Source organism: Paroedura picta, chromosome 2, assembly GCF_049243985.1.
Source record: "Paroedura picta isolate Pp20150507F chromosome 2, Ppicta_v3.0, whole genome shotgun sequence".
Taxonomy (NCBI): domain Eukaryota; kingdom Metazoa; phylum Chordata; class Lepidosauria; order Squamata; family Gekkonidae; genus Paroedura; species Paroedura picta.
In genome coordinates this window covers 61,066,377-61,087,791 of record NC_135370.1, presented here as the reverse complement: position 1 = coordinate 61,087,791, position 21,415 = coordinate 61,066,377, and the positions used below count along the sequence as shown (strand labels likewise).

The following is a 21,415-nucleotide window of genomic DNA, read 5'->3' as shown; positions in this document are numbered from 1 at the left end:
GGGGCCGGCCCAATCAGGACACAACCCGGACAGGGTGGCTTGTCCGGGCTCGGACAAGGCCACCTACATGGCTCTTTAAAAAATATAAGAGCCACTAATAGTTAAGATGTTTTCAGATCAAGCTAAAGATCTGGTATTAACAATGACAACTAACCCTTTATTGGCATATATAAAAGAGGTACAATATAAAGGAACAATATACAGAAGGTCCTACTGCAATATGGACAAAGTTGATGAAAGCAGATATCATACTTTAGGGTGAGAGAAAATGTGTTCACAGCACCTCATTGCAAGTTGTAAAAACTTTGTAACTGATTAAATTAAAACAGGATTCTGGGATGTCTAAAGAAACTGAATCTTAAATTCATCTGATTGCTGTTCTCTTTTACAAAGCAGCGGGTTAAGAAATTTAGCTCCAATAGTAAAATAAAATGGACAGTGAAAAAAAGTGCAATTGATTCTATGCAGCGTTGTCCACAGCTTGGTGTAGTGGTTAGGAGTGCGGACTTCTAATCTGGCGAGCTGAGTTTGATTCCTCATCCCCCACATGCAGCCAGCTGGGTGACCTTGGGCTCGTCACAGCACTGATAAAGCTGTTCTGACCGAGCAGTAATATCAGGGCTCTTTCAGTACCACCTACCTCACAGGGTGTCTGTTGTGGGGAGAGGGAAGGGAAGGCAATTGTAAGCTGCTTCGGGTAGAGAAAAGCAGCATATAAGAACCAACTCTTCTTCTTCTTAGCTGAAAATGAGATTTGTTGAAATCTCCCATATAACATGGCAGAAGGTAGAGCATTAGTTCTGGCTAGCATAAAAGTTCTACATAGTTGCAGGAAGATTATTAAATGACAAAAATATGCTGCTAGAAACTGAGAACTTGGTGTGATCCCCAAGCTTACTTTGTATCAAGATTCAGATCATAGGAAAAATATCAAAATTTATAATTAGTTTTGGCTAGCACCATACTAATTAAAAGGTACATTACTGCTTCTGTCACAGCACGTTTGGAAAATCAAGGGTAAAACTAAATGGAGGAATAGTTTGTTGGTGTTATTACTATATTTTTGGGAATTAAGTTCTATTTTTCTTTATTAATTGAATAATTTTCTGTATGTACTACTCCTCCAGGTAAGAAACAGTTGTTTCCTTCATCTTCCATTCTATGTTACATACATAAGACTTTATTGTTTCTAGCCATAGGCCATTACAATGCGATCAATATCATATCAGTTGATATAAAAACAGTAAAAGAATTAGAACAATACATGCGGTAGTCCATAGATAATAAAAGACAATAAGAATTCAGGTTTCTAGCTCTCTGGTGGCATAAGTTTGGCTCGAATTTTCCTTGCTGCTAATGCAAATAGTGAAACATTATAACTAATTAGGGGGTTGGTATCCGATAATAAAAAGACTATTTTGTCCAAATTCGCAGGGAAGTTCTGGCCACTCAAATATCTCTCAATATATTTGGTTCTTGGCTCCAAGTATAGTGGGCAATCCAAAACATAATGATAAAGGTCTTCAACAGCAGATTCTCCATAAATTCATATGTTAGCTGAAAATGCAGAGAGATTTCAGCATATCAATTGATGTGTGTGGGGGGGGGGACCTCAATGTGCCATCCATGAATAATTCATATATACTGAGGTAATATTCTTTCACACTATGTTTGTTATACATGCAATTAAAAGAATGAATGGTGTTCACTATCATGTAGTTTATACATGTGCCACGAGAAAAACATTTCTGTAGTATTACTGTTGGACATGCTTATTAGGAAAGGTTCAGAATAATAGCATTACATTTTGTAGGTTGAAACAAGAGAAGATGAAGAGCAAAATATTAAGTTAATTGAAATTCTGGAACTATTAGTGGCAGCTGGATACTTCAGAGCAAGAATTAAAGGGCTGTCGCCTTTTGATAAGGTAAGAGCCTAAGTTTGTTATCATTAATGTGCAGTGGGTTTCAGATATTTCTCAGGTCTATCGGACCTGAGAAAATTCAGGATTTTTGAAAAATTAATATCCCAATACTGGTATTGTATTTGAATCCATATTAGGGGTGAGTGGGGGTAGAATCTGGAACTCTTTTTTTTTGGGGGGGGGGGCGGCCAAGAAGGAAAAAAGTACTTTTTTAAAAAAGTAGCTGCAAAAAACAGGTACAGGAGATTGCTCCCCCGTCAGCTGTTTTTCAGGCTTTCTACTACATTCCCTTTAAATGGGGTATTTAAAGGGACTGCAGAAGACAGATGGACAAACAAATGCAAGCTCAGCTAATCTTTGGGCTGGCTTCTCCAGCAGGCCCATTTAAATGAGGTTGTAGGGGAAGCCAGCCCAACGTTGACCTGGCAGGGAGTACTCTGCTTTCTGCCAGCTCAGTTGATCTTATAGGTGGCTTCCCCTGTTGACTCATTTAAACAAGGGTGCAGGAGAACCCATTCCAAAGCTGACCCTGTGGGGAGTGCTCTGCTTCCCATCAACTCAGCTGACAATTGGACTTTAAAGGGACTGCAGTAGAAAGTAGAACAGTTCACACAGATACCTAAAAGAAGTGATGTAGAGGCCCTTTGGAGCTACTAGAATGCTCTTAGTGCTAATGAAACCATCATGAATTTGTTTATGTCCACTTGATGATACACAATCACCTGGGGATGGGCTTATATGTGAGAGCTTGCCTTTCCTTTGTCAGCAAACCATGCATATTGTAGGGAGGAGCAACCTGCAACCTGCAGGCAGCATCTGCCCCACTGTAAGCCACCATCTATCCCCAAGTCAGGTGTCCCCAGTGTTCTTGGCACTGTAACTTTAGATGATTGTAAGATGAAGACATTTTCAAGTGAGAGGAAAATTAAGACCTTCTTAAGATATGAATCATGTGAGCAACTGATGTAGAGTGTGACATTTCCTGCTTATTTTCAATTTGGGCTTCAGGCAGTTGCACTCTCTCCTGCTCTTTCGATGCCATTATTTTCCTCTGCAGGTCATAATGATGACATTCAATATGGGACTAGAGGTACATAAATGTTTTTGTCACATTTCATAGAATCATAAAATTATACAGTTGGAAGGGACCTCTAGGGTCATCTAGGCCAACCCGCTGCAGAATGCAGGAAATGCACAACTACCTGCCTACCTGCAGTGACTGCAATTTCATGCCCAATTTCACACCTCCTTCCCAAAAAATCTCCAGAACCCAGCCTGGCCTGGAGGAAATTCACCTACTGTCCCTGAGTGGAGATCACCAATTTCCTGGGCATGCAAGGAAGAGCCACAAGAGACAAACACTGACACATCCCTTCCTGCCCATCCACTCACAATCTGCCTAAGTTCACAGAATCAGCATTTCAGTCAGATGATTATTGAACCTCTGCTTAAAAACTTCCAAAGTAGGAGAACCCATCACCTCCCGAGGAAGCCTGTTCCACTGAGGAACTGCACTTACTGTCAGGGACTTCTTCCAGATATCAAACTGAAAATCCTTTTGAAATAATTTTAACACATTGATTTTGGTCCGACCTTCTTTGAGAACAGAAAACAACTTTGCTCCACCTTCTACATGACAGCCCTTCAAGTATTTGAAGATGGTTCTCTCCAGGCTAAACAAACCAAGCTCCCTAAACCTTTCCTCATACGACTTGTTCTCCAAAGCCTTCACCTCATTACAAAAGTAATGACCTGGAATACACATTTAAAAGACTGGATAGAACTACTGTTTCAGTCTTTTTGTTGGAGGGGGATGGGGGGAAATGAACAAGTAAAAAGGAACGAAGGGAATGCCAGCTCTTCAATGGCTGATCTCCTTTCTCCAGGGTTGCAGACAGAGGGTAGCACTAGGAGAGAGTTCTTCAAGCCACCACCAACTCACATGCAGAGTCCCACAAGGAGCGGTCCTCTCTCCAATCCTATTTAACATCTTCATATATCCTCTTGCTCAATTGGTATGGAAGTTCAGGCTGGGTTGTCACCAATATGCGGACAATACCTAGCTTTTCCTCCTGATGGATGACAGCCCTGATTCTCCCCCAGAAGCATTAGCCTGCTGCCTGGAAGCAGTGACGAGGTGGCTCAAGCAGAGTCATCTGAAGCTCAATCCTTCAAAGACAGAGGTCCTGTGGCTGGGCAGGAAGGGACCATGTGAGGAAGCGCGTCTGTACAACCTTGACAGAGTGCAACTATCAGTGGCTCACTCTGCCAGGAACCTGGCCGTGATCCTGGATTCTTCCCTTTCCATGGAAGCCATGTTACCAGAGTAGTGCAGCTGGCCTTCTACCACCTTTGCCAAGCCAAATTACTAGTGCCCTACTTAGCCCTGCAACATCTAGCCACAGTGAGCCACATGACAGTCACCTCTAGGCTAGACTTCTGCAAATTGCTCTACGCAGGCCTACCCTTAACTTTGATCCAGAATCTGCAATTGGTCCAGAATGCGGCGGCCAGAGTCCTCACAGCAGCACCATTGAGGTCCCTCATCCGGTCCACCCTCCAACAACTGTACTGGACAAATTGGACTTATATAGAGTCTTCTCTCTTCAGTACTTCTTTTATTCATATTATTTCACACAAGTCCCGTCAGCATCTGAAGTGCCACAAGCTAAGTTTAGGTATTGTGAGCATGACCTTATACTCTATCAAGAGATTCCTTAATAAGTTGAAGTTGGTCCTTAAATATAAAAACCGTCCCTTGAAAAAGCTGTAAGGTGAAACGCGCCGGGACTTGTGTGAGATAATAAGAATAAAAGAATTACTGAAGAGAGAAGACTCTATAAGTCCAATTTGGATATTTTATTGCCATATTGGTTTCCCAGTGCGTCTATATTTTTCAAAACTAAACAACACCTACTGAGCTCCAACCCCCCCTCCCTTGAACCCATGCGACACATCTGACCAGCTATGGGCCTGTTAGATTATTCGCTGTTAGAATGTTTCTCTCTGTTCATTGTTATTACTGTTGTTACCTTTATTACATTCAGTCAGTTTAATGTATTCTTCGGTTATATTCTAGGGGAACCACCCTCAGGGGCGGGTGGTATACAAATATAATAAATAAATAAAATGTCTGTATTGCTCAGAGAACTTAAGGCGGCAGATTTGTCTTACAGTTTCCATGTGTCTTTTTGAGCACAAACAGCACTGGGAATACCTTAACTTCCTCCTTAAGGGACATTTAGAAATTTAAAACTACATACTTGCATTGTGTTAGAACATGATGTACTTCCCTAACTATCTGAAACCTTGGGTGAGGTCAAAATCCTATTGTGGAAAGGTCTAAGATCTACTCAACCTCATGCAGAAAGTGAGTGGGGTTGGAAGAATGCCTGCCATATTTTGTATTGCCCTTGCTCTGTGGATTTAGGAATGAGGGACAGGGGATAAAAAAAAACTGGAACATAACTGTGGCCTGCTTGTATCCTTAGTATGTATCATTCTCTGGGAGAGTGGAAGCCATGTGTAATGTTACCTCTGCCCCTTCTCACCAAGGTTGACAATAAGGGTGGGAGGGAGTCATTCAAAATGACTGAAGAAGAAAAATAATTCAAGATGCAGAGTACTCTTGAGGGGAGTAGAAAGTGCAGAGAGATCAGTAGATGGAGAAAACAAAATCAGAGTGGTGACAGCAGTAGGGGCATTTGTATATTATGAATGTAGATGGAAGACAGTATGGTATGGGGTGATGAGAAATAAAGGGAGAGAAAAAGGAGATGCTTTGGGATGCAGAAGGGTGACTATAGAAAGTTTTTTTAAAGTGACAAAAATTGCTTTCCCCTATTAATATCCCCACATGAAATAAGTATAAAAGTAGCTGTAGGTATAATTTGTTTTGCATGCCCCCACCCTCCCCCAATGTTAGTGTAATGGTCTTGCAAAAATGAAACTTTGGTTTGCTTTAAAAGAATGCTTTAAAAGACTTCTGGATGATTTGTGTATTCTTCCCTGAAGCAACTGGCAGTGATTCAGTGCCCTTGGATCTTGTTTCAGGTGGTAGGTGGCATGACGTGGTGTATCACAACGTGCAACTTTGACATTGATGTCGACTTATTGTTCCAGGAAAACTCAACCATTGGTCAGAAAATGTAAGTTGAAAACTGAGAACCAGCCTAGTTTCCCTTCCCACGAATTGCATGAGATGTTCAGCACAAATCATGTTTGCAAATGAAGTTTGCGCAAGAGATCCCCTAAGTTTTAGAAACCTCATGCTTTAAGAATTCTCATTCAAGATCAATTAAGTTTCATTTTCTGTTTCAAACTCTTACAATATCATGCTATGCTGAGTTACACCCTTCTAAGCCTATTACTCATTAGAATTACTTAGAATTGACTGCAGACTTGCTTTACTTCAAGAATGTTACAGCATTGTTTAGTCCTAGACCTCAACCAGAAATGTTTTATTTGGAAATAAAACCCAAGCGCACCCCCTCCTTGCTCAATCTTCTTATCTTTTTGCAATTCTTATCCCTTTTGTAAACCTGTATACAGCCACCTGGCTGAAGGTAAGCAAGGTAAGATGTGAGTCCAGAACTGCAAATAAGTTTTAATTATAGACGTTTCTTCAACTTGGCCCGGTTTTCTTCTCTCTCGCTTTCCATAATTTTGGTATTGGATGTAAGCCACTAGAGGGCACTTTCAGGCTTCTAAATACTGGAGAAGCTCTTTCCTTTTTTACTGTTTCACACTTCTACTTTTTCAGTGCCTTAACTGAGAAAATTGTCTCTGTCTTGCCCAAAATGAAGTGCCCTCATCGCTTGGAGCCTCATCAAATACAGGGACTGGATTTCATTCACATCTTTCCTGTTGTGCAGGTATGAGCTTTGAGTTAAGTACTATTGCAGAATACGTATCCTATTGTTCACATTCATAATTTCTCTTTATGTGCTTGCTTTGGAGTGGGAGGTTAAGAAAGGATATGCCCTTGTTTCATTCTACGGCACAGTAGTTTTAGGGAAGGAAGACATGTTCTCAGGAAAGCTACTTGGGGAACCTGTGCCAGTTACATCATGGGCGAGAAAAGAGGGACTTGTGAAAGTTCCAGGGTCCACTTACAGATGAGGTTTTAGGGCCAAACCAGCTAATACAGCATCCCTGCATTTGCCACAAGAGCATGCTGTCTTTTTAAGGCTGGAAGTTGCTCCTTTAAAAATAGTCTAGGGGCCTGATTCTTCTTGGCCAGGGAGCAACCAGGTAATCCCCACCCTCACCAGGGCTTCTGCCCTGTTTCTGCGGCACTTTCAGTTCTCCCCAGCTTTTGGGCTTGATCAATTTTGGCAAGGGAAACTGCTGGGCTCTTGGCCCAGAAGAGAAGCCCCATGTTGTCTTCTTGCTTCACCAGCGACAGCAGACGTGAGGAAGGTGCTTACCTGACTGCTGCCCAGCTTTTTTGGATCCTCCCAATCCTAACCCATGCCATAGTCCCCTGCAGGATTGAGCTCCCATTGCATTTTGAAAGTAAAATTATGTGGACTCAGGGGCACAGTATCATCTGGTTTGGCCTTTTGATACAGCCAACTTGGTTTATTCTTAACGAACATTAATTGTAAATAAGTAACACCTATGAACTCTCTAAGGCAGCTGTCCCCAATCCCTAGTCTGGGGACCGGGACCGGTCCATAGATCAGTCAGTATCGGGCCGCGGCTCCTCCTTATCCTCCTCCCCGGCTGCTGCCTCGGGGGCTGCTCTGCCACTCTGCCGTTGGCTCACCTTTGGTGCTCTCCGGGGTCCACCATGGCTGGGGCTCCCCCTCGGCGTGGCACTGCGCAGCTGCTGCTGGCAGTGCTCCCCAGCAGGTGGTGGGAAGTCAGGGGCGCCGGCGGGAAAGCAAGCGGAGCAGGGGCTCAGGCGACGGCAACATCCCTTGGCAAAAGACTCCCCCCCCCCCCCGGGCCTCAGTAAAATTGCCAAGCGTTGACCGGTCCCCGGTGATAAAAAGGTTGGGGACTACTGCTCTAAGGTATTAAGGATATTCATTTGGTTTAAACTGAGCCAAAGAAATATCTGAAAAATACATTACTGGTATTTGGGGGGTACTATTTAAATTGGAAACAGATTAAGGAATCTGATCAGCTACTGGTATAACTGAGCCTGAATAAAAGCTGTTTTTGCCCCTATTTTTATTTGAATCTATTCGGCTCTACTGAAGAGAAGCCAGCCCCAGCCAAGGTGGCACAGAGTTCTCAGCTCCCGCCCTCTCACTTGATCCTCTCAGGCCTGCCTGTGACAGTAGCTGACCTCCCTGCAGTGCACAGATCCTGGGGGTAGCTTCTCCTGCAACTTGCTTTAAGCTGTGCTGCACGAGAAGCCAAGCCAGCCTCCTCGTTGGGCTGGCTTTTTTTAAAAAAAGAATATTTATTGGCATTTTTCTTCTTGCGTATATTGGACCCAAAACAATTTGGGATTTTTTGGGAAAGCTGAATTTTGTTCAAGTCCAGTAGCCCCAAACCAAAAAATGCCGATGGAGCTGCATGAATAGGAGGAAAGAATAAAATAATAGCAGTGATGTGGATCCAGCCATGCATGCCTGGATGTTTTCGTTCCAACCTGCAAAAAGATAATCTCTGGGGTTGTGAAGGAACAGCTGTACAAGTCAATGGGATAGAGCAGGGGTAGTCAAACTGCGGCCCTCCAGATGTCCATGGACTACAATTCCCAGGAGCCCCTGCCAGCGAAAGCTGGCAGGGGGCTCCTGGGAATTGTAGTCCATGGACATCTGGAGGGCCTCAGTTTGACTACCCCTGGGATAGAGAGAAAAGGGTCAGGGGATGAAATTGACCCCTTGCCACAGTGGTGATATGAATATGGAAGAGGAAGGAGAAGCAGTTCTACTCATTACAATCAGTGTGGCTGTTCTTCCATACTGGTTTTTCAGTTCTGGGAAAGGTATTTTGAGTGGTTGTAAAGGGCTGCAGGAGCAAAGTGGAATGTAGGAAAACTGCAGTCAGGGGAGGACAGACACCATTGACTTTGGTAGCTCTGTAACAGATTCCCAAAAGGACGTGTTTCTAAGAGGCAAACAACCATCATGAAGAGCTACTGAACATTAGACGATGTTCTCCTTCGACAGTCAGACCACCTTTCATAGGTCAAGGGACTGGGAGGAATGGAGAGAAAATCCAGTTGAGTCAGGGGTGCACTCTGGAATCCCAAGCAAGGCTCTACTACCGTCAGTAGAGAAGTTGGAAATTGGCTGTGGCAAGGCTTGATAGGCTCTGAGCAACTTTATGAGTGTGGCTCTTTACAGGTAACTGTTGCCCTCATAGGCACCAGCTTCCCTTTGCAGGGGCTAAAGGGAAGCACATGCAGCAGGTTAAAGCTGCAGCGCCCTCTCACATTTCAATGAAATTTTGAGGATGAATTGCTTTACTGAAGGGGGAGGGAGCAGAGAGGCTGGAGCTGACTGCATGTACGCATTCCACCAAGCAGAGAGGCTGAGGGAAAGCCAGTTGGGGAACTGGAGGAAGTAACAGGAGAGAGAAACAATATAGACAAATTCAGGATGCACCATTCTGAGTGTGGTGTGTGTAAGGGAAGGAATGTATCTAATTTTTAAAAGGTGGCACCACAGTCAGACTTACAGTTGTATGCCGCCCTTCCTTCAAGAAGCCCAGGATGCCACAATAAGATTTTATTTTATTCTCACAGCAGCTCTGTGAAGTAGGTTAAACCTGATTGTGCCTGGTCAGATGTCATCCATGGAACTTTATGGCTGATCAGAAATCTGTGGTTCCCTACACCTCAGTGTCCTTGACATGCCGTACCCCAGAATATATTATTGCTGCTTGTTTCACTGTACATTTTTATACAGATTGTTCATGTTTCTTGTTTGAAATTGCATTTTTCGTTGACACATCTAATTCCTGTTTATGCCTGTGTTGAAAGCCAAATAGCTATTTTAATGTCAATATTTCTCCCACCCACCTATCCACCCACCGTTTTCCCCTTTGTGGTTCTCAGTGGCTGGTGAAACGTGCAATAGAGACCCGGGAAGAAATGGGAGATTATATTCGCTCATTTTCCATATCGCAGTTTCAGAAGACCCACAGTCTTCCGGAGGTAAACATCAAACCATATTTTTGTAATTCAGAATTCTAGAGGAGATTGATCATCTTCACCCTCCGTGAATGGAATTGGATTGATGCAGGTTAGCATCAGGTGATTTGGCTCATAGGTTTTAGGACATAAGTGTGTGGACCGAATTTTATGGGGTGGTATTGGAGCAGAAAATTATAGTGGAGTAACTCAATGCAACTCCGTAAGTATTAAATGTCCAGTTCTGTATATCGGAAGGGGAAATGAGTTTGCCATGCATCCAAGTGATTCATGGGATGATCTGAGGCACTATTACTGGAGGTGCTTTAGGCATTTCTCTTGTCTAGTATGCTGACTTAGATGGGGATCATGTTTTAACCTATAAGACTTCTTTTCACTACAGGTATTATTATCAAGACTTCAACTTGTTATGCCTGTGCAGTGGCACCACATAAACTCATGTGAAACTTATGGAAGCATCAACCATCTCTCATTCTTAAAAATATTTTGCACACTGTTTTCTAGTGCAGAAGCAGTTATGTGTCTGGCAGGAAAGCCTTCATATAATTGTTCCCTGTAATTAAAAGGTGCTTTAATTATCTGCACTACCTTGTTTGCAAGAACGTCATGTGCCCGTCATTCAGATTTTAAAAACGGAGTTCAAATCTAAAGTAATTGCATGAATGAAATTGAGCTGGCAGTCTTCAGGCAGCAGCTGGACAAACATTTATCAGGGGTGCTTTTAAGCTGATCTTGCATTGAGCAGGGAGTTGGACTTGATTGGCTGTACAGCCCTTTCCAGTGGAGTATTTTTTTGCCTAGTTATGGTAATGAAGGTTTTGTTTACTGACATCTACTGGATGATATTTCACTCGACCAGACATTATTGCAGGCCCACAATACAGGCTCCGTGTCCCTAAAGTGTGGAGACAAAAGAAAATTTTATGGGAGCCCAGGAGTAGAGTGCACCCTCTCCAGAAGACTCATAATTACAGAAGTGTTCTCCTCAGGAAAGGGGTGGGGAACATCTTCCTGTTTTTTTAATTTTTCACATTTTTATGTCGACCTTCCCTGTGGGCTGAGAGCATCTAACAACGTATTCATCCAATAAAATAGGTATTGAAAAAATTAAATATTAACATTTAGATTTTAAAACCAGGGTGCTCGCTGTCTTGTCTCCGATGGGAGGAAGGGGGAGTAAAGGGCTGTAATGTCTCTCTGATGGAGAGGCTGATTCTGTGAAGGGTTAATGGGGTGGCAGGTTACAATGGATGAGAGGTAAGGTTGTGAGTGTCCTGCATAGTGCAGGGACCTGGACTAGATGACCCAGGAGATCCCTTCCAACTCTATGATTCTATGGATGGCATGCAGATGTTGTTGCTTATCTAGGGAGGCCGGTCTATTGATGTTATTCTGTAGGCCTCAACCACAGGACTAGTGAAAGAGCTCTGTTTCACAGACCCTGTGGAGCTGTCTTAAATCCTGCAAGGCCCTGATCTCATCCCTAGATAGACAGAGAAGGGAGAAGGTGGGGTTTTTCCTTCCTATTAATGTGGTTTTGTTCAAAGTTGGTGAATTTGACAGAATATCTTTAGGATGAATCTTGGGATGGGAAGAGCAATAGAATTCTAAGCAAGATAGATGAATCATAATCCCTATTAATAAATCACACAAAGCTGCTTTATATTGAGTCATACCCTTATTCTGTCAAGGTCAGTATTGTCTACTCAAACTTGCAGTAGTTCTTCAGGGTCTTAGGTAGAGGTCTTATACACCACCTTGTCCTTTCAACCGAAAATGCCAGGGATTGAACTGCAAACATTCAGTAGGTGAAGCAGAAATGCTACCATTGATGCTTATCTGCTTCAAGTGATAGCGTGGAGGCTTCAGATGATGCAGTAGTCTGAAATTCTTCTTTTACTGGTGGATCAAATCAGTTCTGATATGTGGCTATATGGTAACAGCCGTTGTTTGAATGGCCAGTTGATAGTTGACACAGCTTTAAAGTTCTTAAACGTTTAACTCAATAAATTGCTTTTCAGGATGATGAATTTATGCAAAGAAAAGAGAAGTCCATCAAAGCAGTTGGTGAGATATCTGTAAGTGTCACATACTCTCTGGGAGTTTGGGGGGGATCTATAGAATGTTAGAAAACTGAATCAGCTTTGGAATAGAAATGCAGTGTGATCTTACAGAGAGCGTAGTTTCTCCTGAGTTAGCCTAAAGTGGGGTGTCTGATACTGTGTAGTATCTTAATTTTGAGTCATAGATTCTTAGAAATATAGGCATCTCAAATATGCAGAATCACTGATGGCCAAGAGTCATCATAGTTTAGTGGTTAGAATGTCAGGCAACGACTGGAGAAAACAAGTTCAAATCCCCGATCAGCCACAAAGTTCCCTGGGTGATCTTGGGTCACTCAGCATAATCTGAGCTGCAGGGTTGTTATGAGGACATAATGCCAGCAGGGAGCACCACCTACACTGCCCCGAATTCATTGGAGGAAAGGTGGGATAAACAGTTATGCGGTGTTGTAAGGAATGTCTCTGCTGTGAAATTTAAAGCCTGAAATTATTTAACATTTTAGCAGGTTAAAAAGCCACAGTTTCTACAAGTGGGTCTTTTGACACCCCTGCAGTCTTAGCCTGCTCCTTTCTTGACTGAGAAAGGCTTACTGTGGCAGAGTTTCAGAACTATGGAAGGCTGCATTTTTACAATTAATTCCAGGTGTCTCATCCCTGGATTGAGATCCTGCTAGCGTTTAAAAAGAAAACATACTGGCTCTGTGCATTCTTCCCATTGCCTCTTTGTAAGAAGCAATGTCAGTTTGAAACACGACATTAAAAAGAACATTATGCTGCTGTGAATGCAGGGGCATCAAATTTGAATATATTCTATTGCCTCTCAACTGATCAGCGGTATTTTTACAAAGATTTCCCGCTTGTGATGCTGCCAACGTTGATCAAAACACTGTTTAAAAGCTCGTGACGTCTCTTCCTTTAGCAGAGTCAATGGGGTAGAGAAACCAGATTGTGGAAACAGTGATCTCGTTTGTCATTGTACCTTTGAGAGCGTAAACTGCTTTTGTCATTGTGTCTGGAATAGAGGATGGGATGTCATCGAAAGAGGTTCAAGGACTTACAAATAACATTTGGCAGAGATCACGAATTTTGGAAAGTGTGTATGTGTGTTCTTGTATAGGACTGGAAAATGCATATTTAAAAACCTATCTGGATGTCCTATATATGTATATGTCCTATATATATGTCCTATATATATATATATAGGATATATATAGTAATACCTTCCCCCTGTTTTGTTTTCCTCCACCCACTTTATTGTATGCATCCCTTGCCTTTTTTAAAGCCAGTCTTTGGAAGAATGTGCCAGAGTCCAGGCAAGTGGCATCCCTCAGGAGCTCCATGCTGATTTGCATCCACTGGGAACAAAACCAGCATGCTGCTGCCTGCCTAGGGTTGCACCAACCATGAATGGACCTCTCTTCTGGATAGAGTCCAGACAGTTTTGCCCATTTGCTATCCATAGGAGTCTTCTATACTTCAGGTGGCACAAGTAAGCTAAAGAAGATACGTTCCAGGTCTATTGTCAGCATTCTCTGAGATGGGGCATCTGCCAGGCCCAGGGCTTCTGGTAATGCCAACCACTCCCCCTGCCCACACATCTGTATGTCACCTCCCTGCATGCCCTTCATCCACCCACTTGCAAGGATTCCATCTCTTGTGCTCCTACCTACCTGGGCTTCCTGGAACTTCCAGAGAAGAGTTTGGTGATGGTGACGGCTCTCCCCTCTCCATGAACCTTCCTGTGGCATTGAGGAAAGGACATGCCGCTGTCTGTGATCATGAACAGGCAGGGGGAAGGATGCATAGTTAGGTGGGAGGTACATGTTGGAGGCAGGAAATGAATTGTGAGAGGGGTCCTGGTGGTGGGCTTGGGGGGACACTCTCTTCTTAAGCACTCCGAGATGTCTGTTGTTTGATTGTTAAAAAATAAGCTAGAAACACTTTTTCTCCTTTCCCTACGCTTTCCTGTAATTACGATGAAATTCATTTTCCTTTCTCTCTTTTAATATGGCAGGCTAAAGCAGCCCTAATTATGTGAATAGTAATTAAGCATAATGATTCAATCAAAAGCGAGAATAGAATTAACGAACTCTTAACTTCAGTGACTTGAAATTACATCTCATCTGTTTAATTATGCAGGGATATTAAAAATTATCAACATTTTTTCCTCACTGTCTTTAGATGCCTTTCGGATACATTCAAGAATAAATTGTACGTTTCTAGGCAATCATGTTTTAAATAGGAAAATGTATATGTAAAATAATAGTAGAGATGGCCAGACAACTCAGGCGGTGATGGATTAAAATCAACTGGCACCCTGGACTCTAAACGTGTGTTCTAATGCATTGGATTTCCTTAATGTCTTTATTGCCAACATCTGGTGTCTTCTCACCTAAGGCTCCCCCCCCCCCCCCGGGGAAGCCTTGGAGTGAATTGTTAAGAGCCCCCAAACCTTAACAATTTTCAAAACTAGGACATTTCAGTGGAAGAATTCATCACTGGATTACTGTACAATCTGAGATGTAAAACACTGCTCAATTTCTCTTGCAGGCAGTATACAAGCCACAAAGGAAATATAGGCGACAGTCAGCCGCCGAAAAGTTACTAGATGAGGAGTCCAAAGTTCATGCCACACTTCTGGAATACGGCAGGTATAAATGCATTCTGTCAGCTCAAGGACTTTCAGACTGTGTCATAGTATATGTGACTTTTCAGATATGGTTGAAGATCCTTTCAATGGAGGCTCAGGTCACTAAGGTAGCCCTGGTGGCATTTTTTCATCTGCGCCAAACATGGCTACTAGCCCCCTACCAGTCCTCTGAACACTTAGCCATGCAACAGTCACTTCCGGGTTAAACTTCTGTAACTTGGGCCTATCCTTGGCTTTGGCCTGGAAATTACAGCTGGTCCAAAATGCGGCTGCTAGGGTCCAGACTAGGACATCTTGGAGGGCCCATATTCAGCTGGTTCTTCATCAACTTCATTGGTTACCAGTCTGTTTCCGGATCAAGCCCTACTTATCTGTGGGACTGCTGATCTCCTTATGTCTCCCTCAGGACGCTACATGGGTAGGAATCTGCTGGCTGTCCCGGGCCCCTGGGACATTTACCTGGCCTCGACCAGGACCAGGGCCTTTTTGGCCCTGGCCCCAACTGGATGGAATGAGCTCCCTGAAGAGCTATGGGCCCTGTTGGAATTGTCAGGGCCTGTAAAACGGAGCTTTTTCACCAGGCGTGTGGTTGAGGCCAGGGTGAGTCTCGGAGTTTCCATCAGTGGATCCCTCCACATTGGTACATCTGGATCCTCACTCCCAATGAGGAAGAGCTCTGGCCCCCTATAGTTGGACAGAGGGAGAGGGTGGGGGTTGAACTCTGTTCACCATCTTTTAATGCTTAGTGTTAATGCTAATTTAATGGGTTTTAATGGGGTTATACTGGTTTTTATCATTTTATTGTGAACTGCTGCAAATCAAAGTGAAATGAGGCAGTATATGAATACAAAAATAAATAAGTAAATTAAATAAAATTCATGTTAAGTGTGACATGAGTCAAGATGCGGATGCTTGACCTGATTTATTGTCACGCATGATGTTGGTATGACTTGCTTGGAAAGTTTTGGGTTGCTACAGTCAGCTACAAACATTATGAGGGAGGAGGAGGAGGGGCTTCAGGCTTCTCTCCCATACCATTCTCACCAGCTGAAAGAGCCATGCGGGTGCTGTTTTGGATTGGATTACTGGGTACCAACACATGTCACATTAAACATGTTTTTTTGGATCTCAGTGAGAAGATCAGCAATAGTGAGTTTGTCTGAATTCTGCTTGCTTCCTTCCTTGCCCTTGCTTCCTCACTCTAGTGCAGCCACTGGAGACTTTTAGATACGTGCAGCTTGATCTAATGGTTAAGAGCAATGGCCTCCAATCTGGAGAACTGATTCCCCACTCCTCCACATGCAGGCAGCTGAGTGACCTTAGGCCAGTCACAGTTCTCTCAGAACTCTCTCAGCCCCACCCATCTCACAGGGTGTCCATTGTGGAGAGAGGAAGAGAATGTGATTGTAAGTTGCTTTGAGATTCCTTCAGGAATTCCTTCCTAGGTTACACATTCCTTTCCTGCAGGTTGATAGGTAGTCCCAAAGCCTGGCAAGCACACACTCCTGAAACCATCTGCAGTTCTCAGGGGTTTTATAACAGACCATAGAATTAACTTCAGCAGACAAAGCCAGCATGGGAAGGGTTCCCAGAAGGTTATTTAAAACACTATATTGGAGCATTATAAGTGTTATAAATGTGGATGATTAGTAACAACTTCGTTTACATTACGAGCATTGCAAGTTTTTTTCAGCTATGTCCAATCTAATGTCCTGCATTAAAGTGGAAACTTTCCTAAAAATTTTCTTAACATGGCCCAAGTAGAAACAGCAGACAGGTCTTGGGAAATGCACAGTCTTATTACTTCATTCCCAGTTGGCTCTGAGCCCCCCCCCCTCCCAACAAGGTGCCTTTTGACAGTACTGTTGCCATGACCAGATGAGCAATGGGGCTTTTCCACAGCAACCCCCATCATAACCTGCACTGAGCCCTTTTCCAGTTTAGTTGCCAGCAGGTTGTATCCCGTCATTTGCAGTTCATTTCTCACAAAATAAGGAGAAAAAAATGTGGGTTTACCATTTGACCCCATCAGCAGGTACATCCATGCAATCACATAATTGTGCCCCATACACTTAGCTGATGAGGGGATTTCTGCCCTTGCTACATAATCGAGATAAGTCTAAGCTGTCATGCTCAGTTGGCCACTGTATATGTAACTAGATTGTTTCGGAGCGTCATGCGCAGTGATCATAGTATCTTTGCTCAAAATGGTAGCTGTACTTGGCACTTTGTGATGCTAGGCAGGAGATGTGGATGAATGCCTTAAGGTTTATCCAAGATAAAAAGGCAATCAGTTGCAGTACATTTGTGCTGCATTCTTCTTAATCCCGTCTTTCTTTGTGCCAACTGGAAGGTATCTCAATACTATGTCAAAGGCTGTTTACTTCCAAGCTTTCCTGGAGAAATACTTGGGTTTATTTTAGCAGATTCCCCCCCCCCCATCCTCTTAAACATATTTTCATTCTGTTCATCTTGTGTTGGTTATCTCTCCTCTTAGTTTCACTGATAATTTCTTGTGAGTATTGGGTGTTGGTGTATGTGCATTTCAATTCTGCGTTGATCTCACACTTGCCTTGGAATCTTCCTTGCTAACCTTTCTTCATGCTTGGTATTTAGTAGTGCTGTGCTGAGTTTTCATGATGTTTGAGATTTTGAGTGCAAAAGCTGCTGTGGGTGTAGACATGATGTCTATAAAGGCCACCTACACTCTCTTCAGATTTCTACAGTGCTTGTTTACAGCTGCTGTCACCCAAACTGCTTCTTATGTGCCATATTTGTAGAGAAGGATTTTTCTAAGTCGAGATCCAAACTAGGCATAGATATCACAAAAAAATGAGACCTTGCATGGAGTTTATTGTATGTAAAAACTGTCTGTTAGATGTTCTTAATGAGAATTCCAAAAAGAAAATACAGCATGAATGCTTTAGTGTAGCGATCCCCAACCTGTGGGCTGCGGACCACATGTGGTCCTTCGACTAATTGGAGGTGGTCCCCGAAGGACGCCTTCTCCCCCCCCCCCGGCCCTTTACTTCAACCCCCCCAGCCCTTTTCAACACACTTCATTGCTGTGGCGTGTCTGTATCTTATTTTGAAGGGATGTTTAAACATTACCATAGCGATCAGAGAGTGCTAGGGCAGTGGTTGAGAGTAGAGGAGTAAACTACCCCCCCCCCACCGGGCCTCAGTAAAAGGCGTTGAGTGGTCCCCAGTGATAAAAAGGTTGGGGACCGCTGCTTTAGTGTATACGAAGGGAGGGAGACTAGGAAGCAAGTATGGATCAGAATGCAGACACTGAAGCATATATCCGTGCTTAGATCCAAATATACATCTGGCATGACTTGTCTTCCTATGGCATTCTATTAACCATTGTTATCACTATTTCTCAGATTGTTTTAACCCCCCCCCCTCTCACTTACCTAATACTTCTCAGCCTCACCTACCTAACAGTGTGCCTGTTGTAGGCAGGGGAAGGGAAAGGGAAAATTGTAAGTTGCTTTCTGTCTCCTTTGAATAGTGAAAAGGGAGTTAAAAACCATTTTTTTTCTTGTTCATGCTGCTTTTACTTTCACGCTTCAGCCTTTGGCACACCATTCCTGAGGGGTCATTCTGCCTTCTAGAGCAATTTTGGGGAAGGGCAGAAACTAAAAGAAGATGTGGAAGCCAACTATGATCCATCTAATCCATTTGTGGTTTGCTGGATCCTCTCAGAAAATGACAGAATTAAGGGGCAGATTATCTTCTGCTATATTAGTTCCCTTGGAAGTAATGACTTGACTTGTAACGCTAATAGTTGATCTCAGCCATGAATTAGTTCATCTCACTTATTTGCCCATCTGTCCATACGACTACAACTGAAAAGCTCTTTCTAATACAATATTTGTCCTCAAATATATTTCAATATTTTTTAAAGTCGTTACTTACCAGCTGTGTGTCTGTATATATGTGAGCACATTTTACTACTCTGTTCTAATTAATGTCCATTTTTATCTTTCGGTTAGACTTCCATGCTTCCTTCCATAGCTTTTTTCCTGCAAAGATGAATTGTTCTGTATTTTATGATTGCTTATAAATAGCATTAAATGGAGCAGTAGATTAGATTTTAATGGTAGAGGGAGACTTGAAGGGGACACAGAATCCTACCCAATTTGCTTTTGGCAGATAAACACTTTCATCTAGAATGCTGCATTTTCCCTGTCCTAAAAGAGCAACTTAACAACCTGATCCGTGTGCTCAGAAAGAAGGCCCACTGTCTTGCAAAAACTAATACTGGGAACAGTTGGTGTAATTTGCAGTTGGTATTGAATAGCCCCGACTAGCCTGATCTTGGCAAAGTTTGGAAGCTAAGCAGGGTTGGCTTACTGCTTGGAAAAGACACCACCAAGGAAGACTCGGGTGGCTACACAGAGACCCATTAAGAGTTGTCATAAGTTGGTTGCTCCTTGATGGTGCTTGTTATTGTTATTATTGGCTAGATCAGGGCTCAGGACTACACTTCTGGATTCTGTGATGAAAAGCCATGGTGCTTAATTAGGGAAGTCATCACAGTACACTGAATCTCCACCCCCAGTTTTGTCTGAGCGTCAGTGGACCCCTGGCAACAGGGGGCAAAGTAGGTGTCTACTGTTAGGCAACAGGATGCGTCCCAACTGATTGAATGCCCTGCCAGGGACAATCTCAGCCAGAAGCATGGCTTGCTATCAGGCATCTGGTTGTGCCAGAATATGGATCTGCATCTGTGGCTGATTGTGCCAGACCAGCCATTGCTTCTCATGCTTCCTGGCCAGACCTCAGGCAGATAAGTACAGTGACAGAAGCTAAAGACTACTGCTGGTTCCTTTCCCTCGGTAGAGTGAGCCAGGCTCAGTAGTGATTTCTGCCTCTGCCTAATTTGATCTTTTCTCCACCCCAGCTGGAGGTATTCAGTCAGTGTCATTTGCTGCGTAGTATGCAAAGTAAAGCACAGAACAAAGATGGAACAGCATAAAACTGGCTGAGAAAACGGTATGAGGCAGATTTTCATCTTATGGTAACGTCGCTATAGACAATCAACTCTGTTTGGGAAATCTTTATGGCATATTGAGTCTCAACTGTCCAAAGATGGCATCAATCGGCAGCAGAAGGAGATGTTTAACCTGGAACTCAAGTGGAAAGGGGAAGTATAGAAAGAGCAAATAAGGGAGTAGAGGCGATTGTGGTGTGTTGGCAGGCAAAAGCATAACACTTGTGGAATGGAAGTGCAGCTCATTTTCAGGCTGGCAACAAGAGCAGAGCACTTGAGTGTGATGTTAAAAAAAAACACCCCTTTTAGTGGGTCAAGATTTGATCAGGTTTCATCAGGGCCCTATTTTGCAGCACAGAAACACATAACACCTTTCTGGCTTCTTGGTGCCTCACTGCACAGCAAAGTTTGGGAAACCACTGTGAGAAGCTGTTCTTAAAAGGTGTGCCATAGACAATGGAATCCAGTCATCTTAGAAAATATGGTGTGCTTTTTCTGAGTGTCTAGTTGACCTGTGACTGCTTCTTTTTCTGCTTGTTTCTTCTAATAGCTGCTGTGGTTTGTGCATGTACTAAACATATATGAAGTTGTAGTGAAATCAGCTGCATAACCTTACTTTGGTTTCCCCTTCCCTCTTCCCTTTCTAGGAGGTATGGATTTAGCAGACAAGGAAAAATTGAGAAGGTGAGATTCTTTGATCAAGAAACAATCTAGTGCAAATAATATCTTCCAGGGGAGAATCTGAGTGAGAAAGGTGGATTATTAATATAAGTAAATGTACATACAACAAGAGTCTCTTGTAGCGCAGAGTGGTAAGGCAGCAGACATGCAGTCTGAAAGCTCTGCCCATGAGGCTGGGAGTTCGATCCCAGCAGCCGGCTCAAGGTTGACTCAGCCTTCCATCCTTCCGAGGTCGGTAAAATGAGTACCCAAGCTTGCTGGGGGGTAAACGGTAATGACTGGGGAAGGGAATGGCAAACCACCACGTATTGAGTCTGCCATGAAAACGCTAGAGGGCATCACCCCAAGGGTCAGACATGACCCGGTGCTTGCACAGGGGATACCTTTACCTTTACCTTTACATACAACAAACAGTGCTATGGGGACACGGGGGGAAGGAGATGTAATACAGGAGTTCTTAAGCCTTATCATAATACATGTTTCTATTGTTTCACTGGGTTTTTTGCACATCACCACACTTTCTAGCATTACACTAATCACAAAGGAGATTTTTTCCCCCGAGTTCCCACATGTCGGAATTGGATGTGCTGTGGAAAAGAGAGCTACTGTTATGCTTACTCATGCTCTGTAACATTTAGATTTCTTGGGGTCAGTCAGAATGCTCTCAATTCAGAACCAATTTAGTATTTGAATTTTTAATATGTTATAGTTCTTTCTGCAAAGGACCTTTTGGCATTTTCTTATCTCAATGTTGTTCTGGCCTTATAAATCATTTGCAGAATTTAGTTTATGAATGACCAGTATGGTAAATGACCATTAAGACATTTTCCCCTTTGGGCTATCCTGTTTGAAGAAATGAACTTCAATTATCAGTTAAACCAGCACCCAAGAATAAAGAGCATTGCACCGTTTAAAGGTTAAGTAATTGAAAGGAATATATTTGATAATAATGGCTTTTATTCTTTCAATATTATTCTGCCCA

The 21,415-nt window shown here is 43.0% G+C and overlaps 1 protein-coding gene across 2 annotated transcripts in view; it reads left to right on the top strand.

Annotated features, from left to right (window-relative positions):
- CCDC93 (CCC complex scaffolding subunit CCDC93) overlaps positions 1–21,415 on the top strand; it is a 50,138-nt gene that overhangs the window by 3,285 nt on the left and 25,438 nt on the right. The window contains exons 2-9 of one of the 2 annotated variants that reach the window (XM_077320283.1): positions 1,814–1,927; positions 5,978–6,072; positions 6,687–6,798; positions 9,945–10,043; positions 12,062–12,118; positions 14,654–14,754; positions 17,251–17,268; positions 20,400–20,436. In XM_077320283.1, coding sequence (XP_077176398.1) covers positions 1,814–1,927; positions 5,978–6,072; positions 6,687–6,798; positions 9,945–10,043; positions 12,062–12,118; positions 14,654–14,754; positions 17,251–17,268; positions 20,400–20,436 — 633 coding nt within the window. The remainder of the gene's footprint in view (positions 1–1,813; positions 1,928–5,977; positions 6,073–6,686; positions 6,799–9,944; positions 10,044–12,061; positions 12,119–14,653; positions 14,755–17,250; positions 17,269–20,399; positions 20,437–21,415) is intronic. The other variant, XM_077320284.1, reaches the window with a different exon arrangement.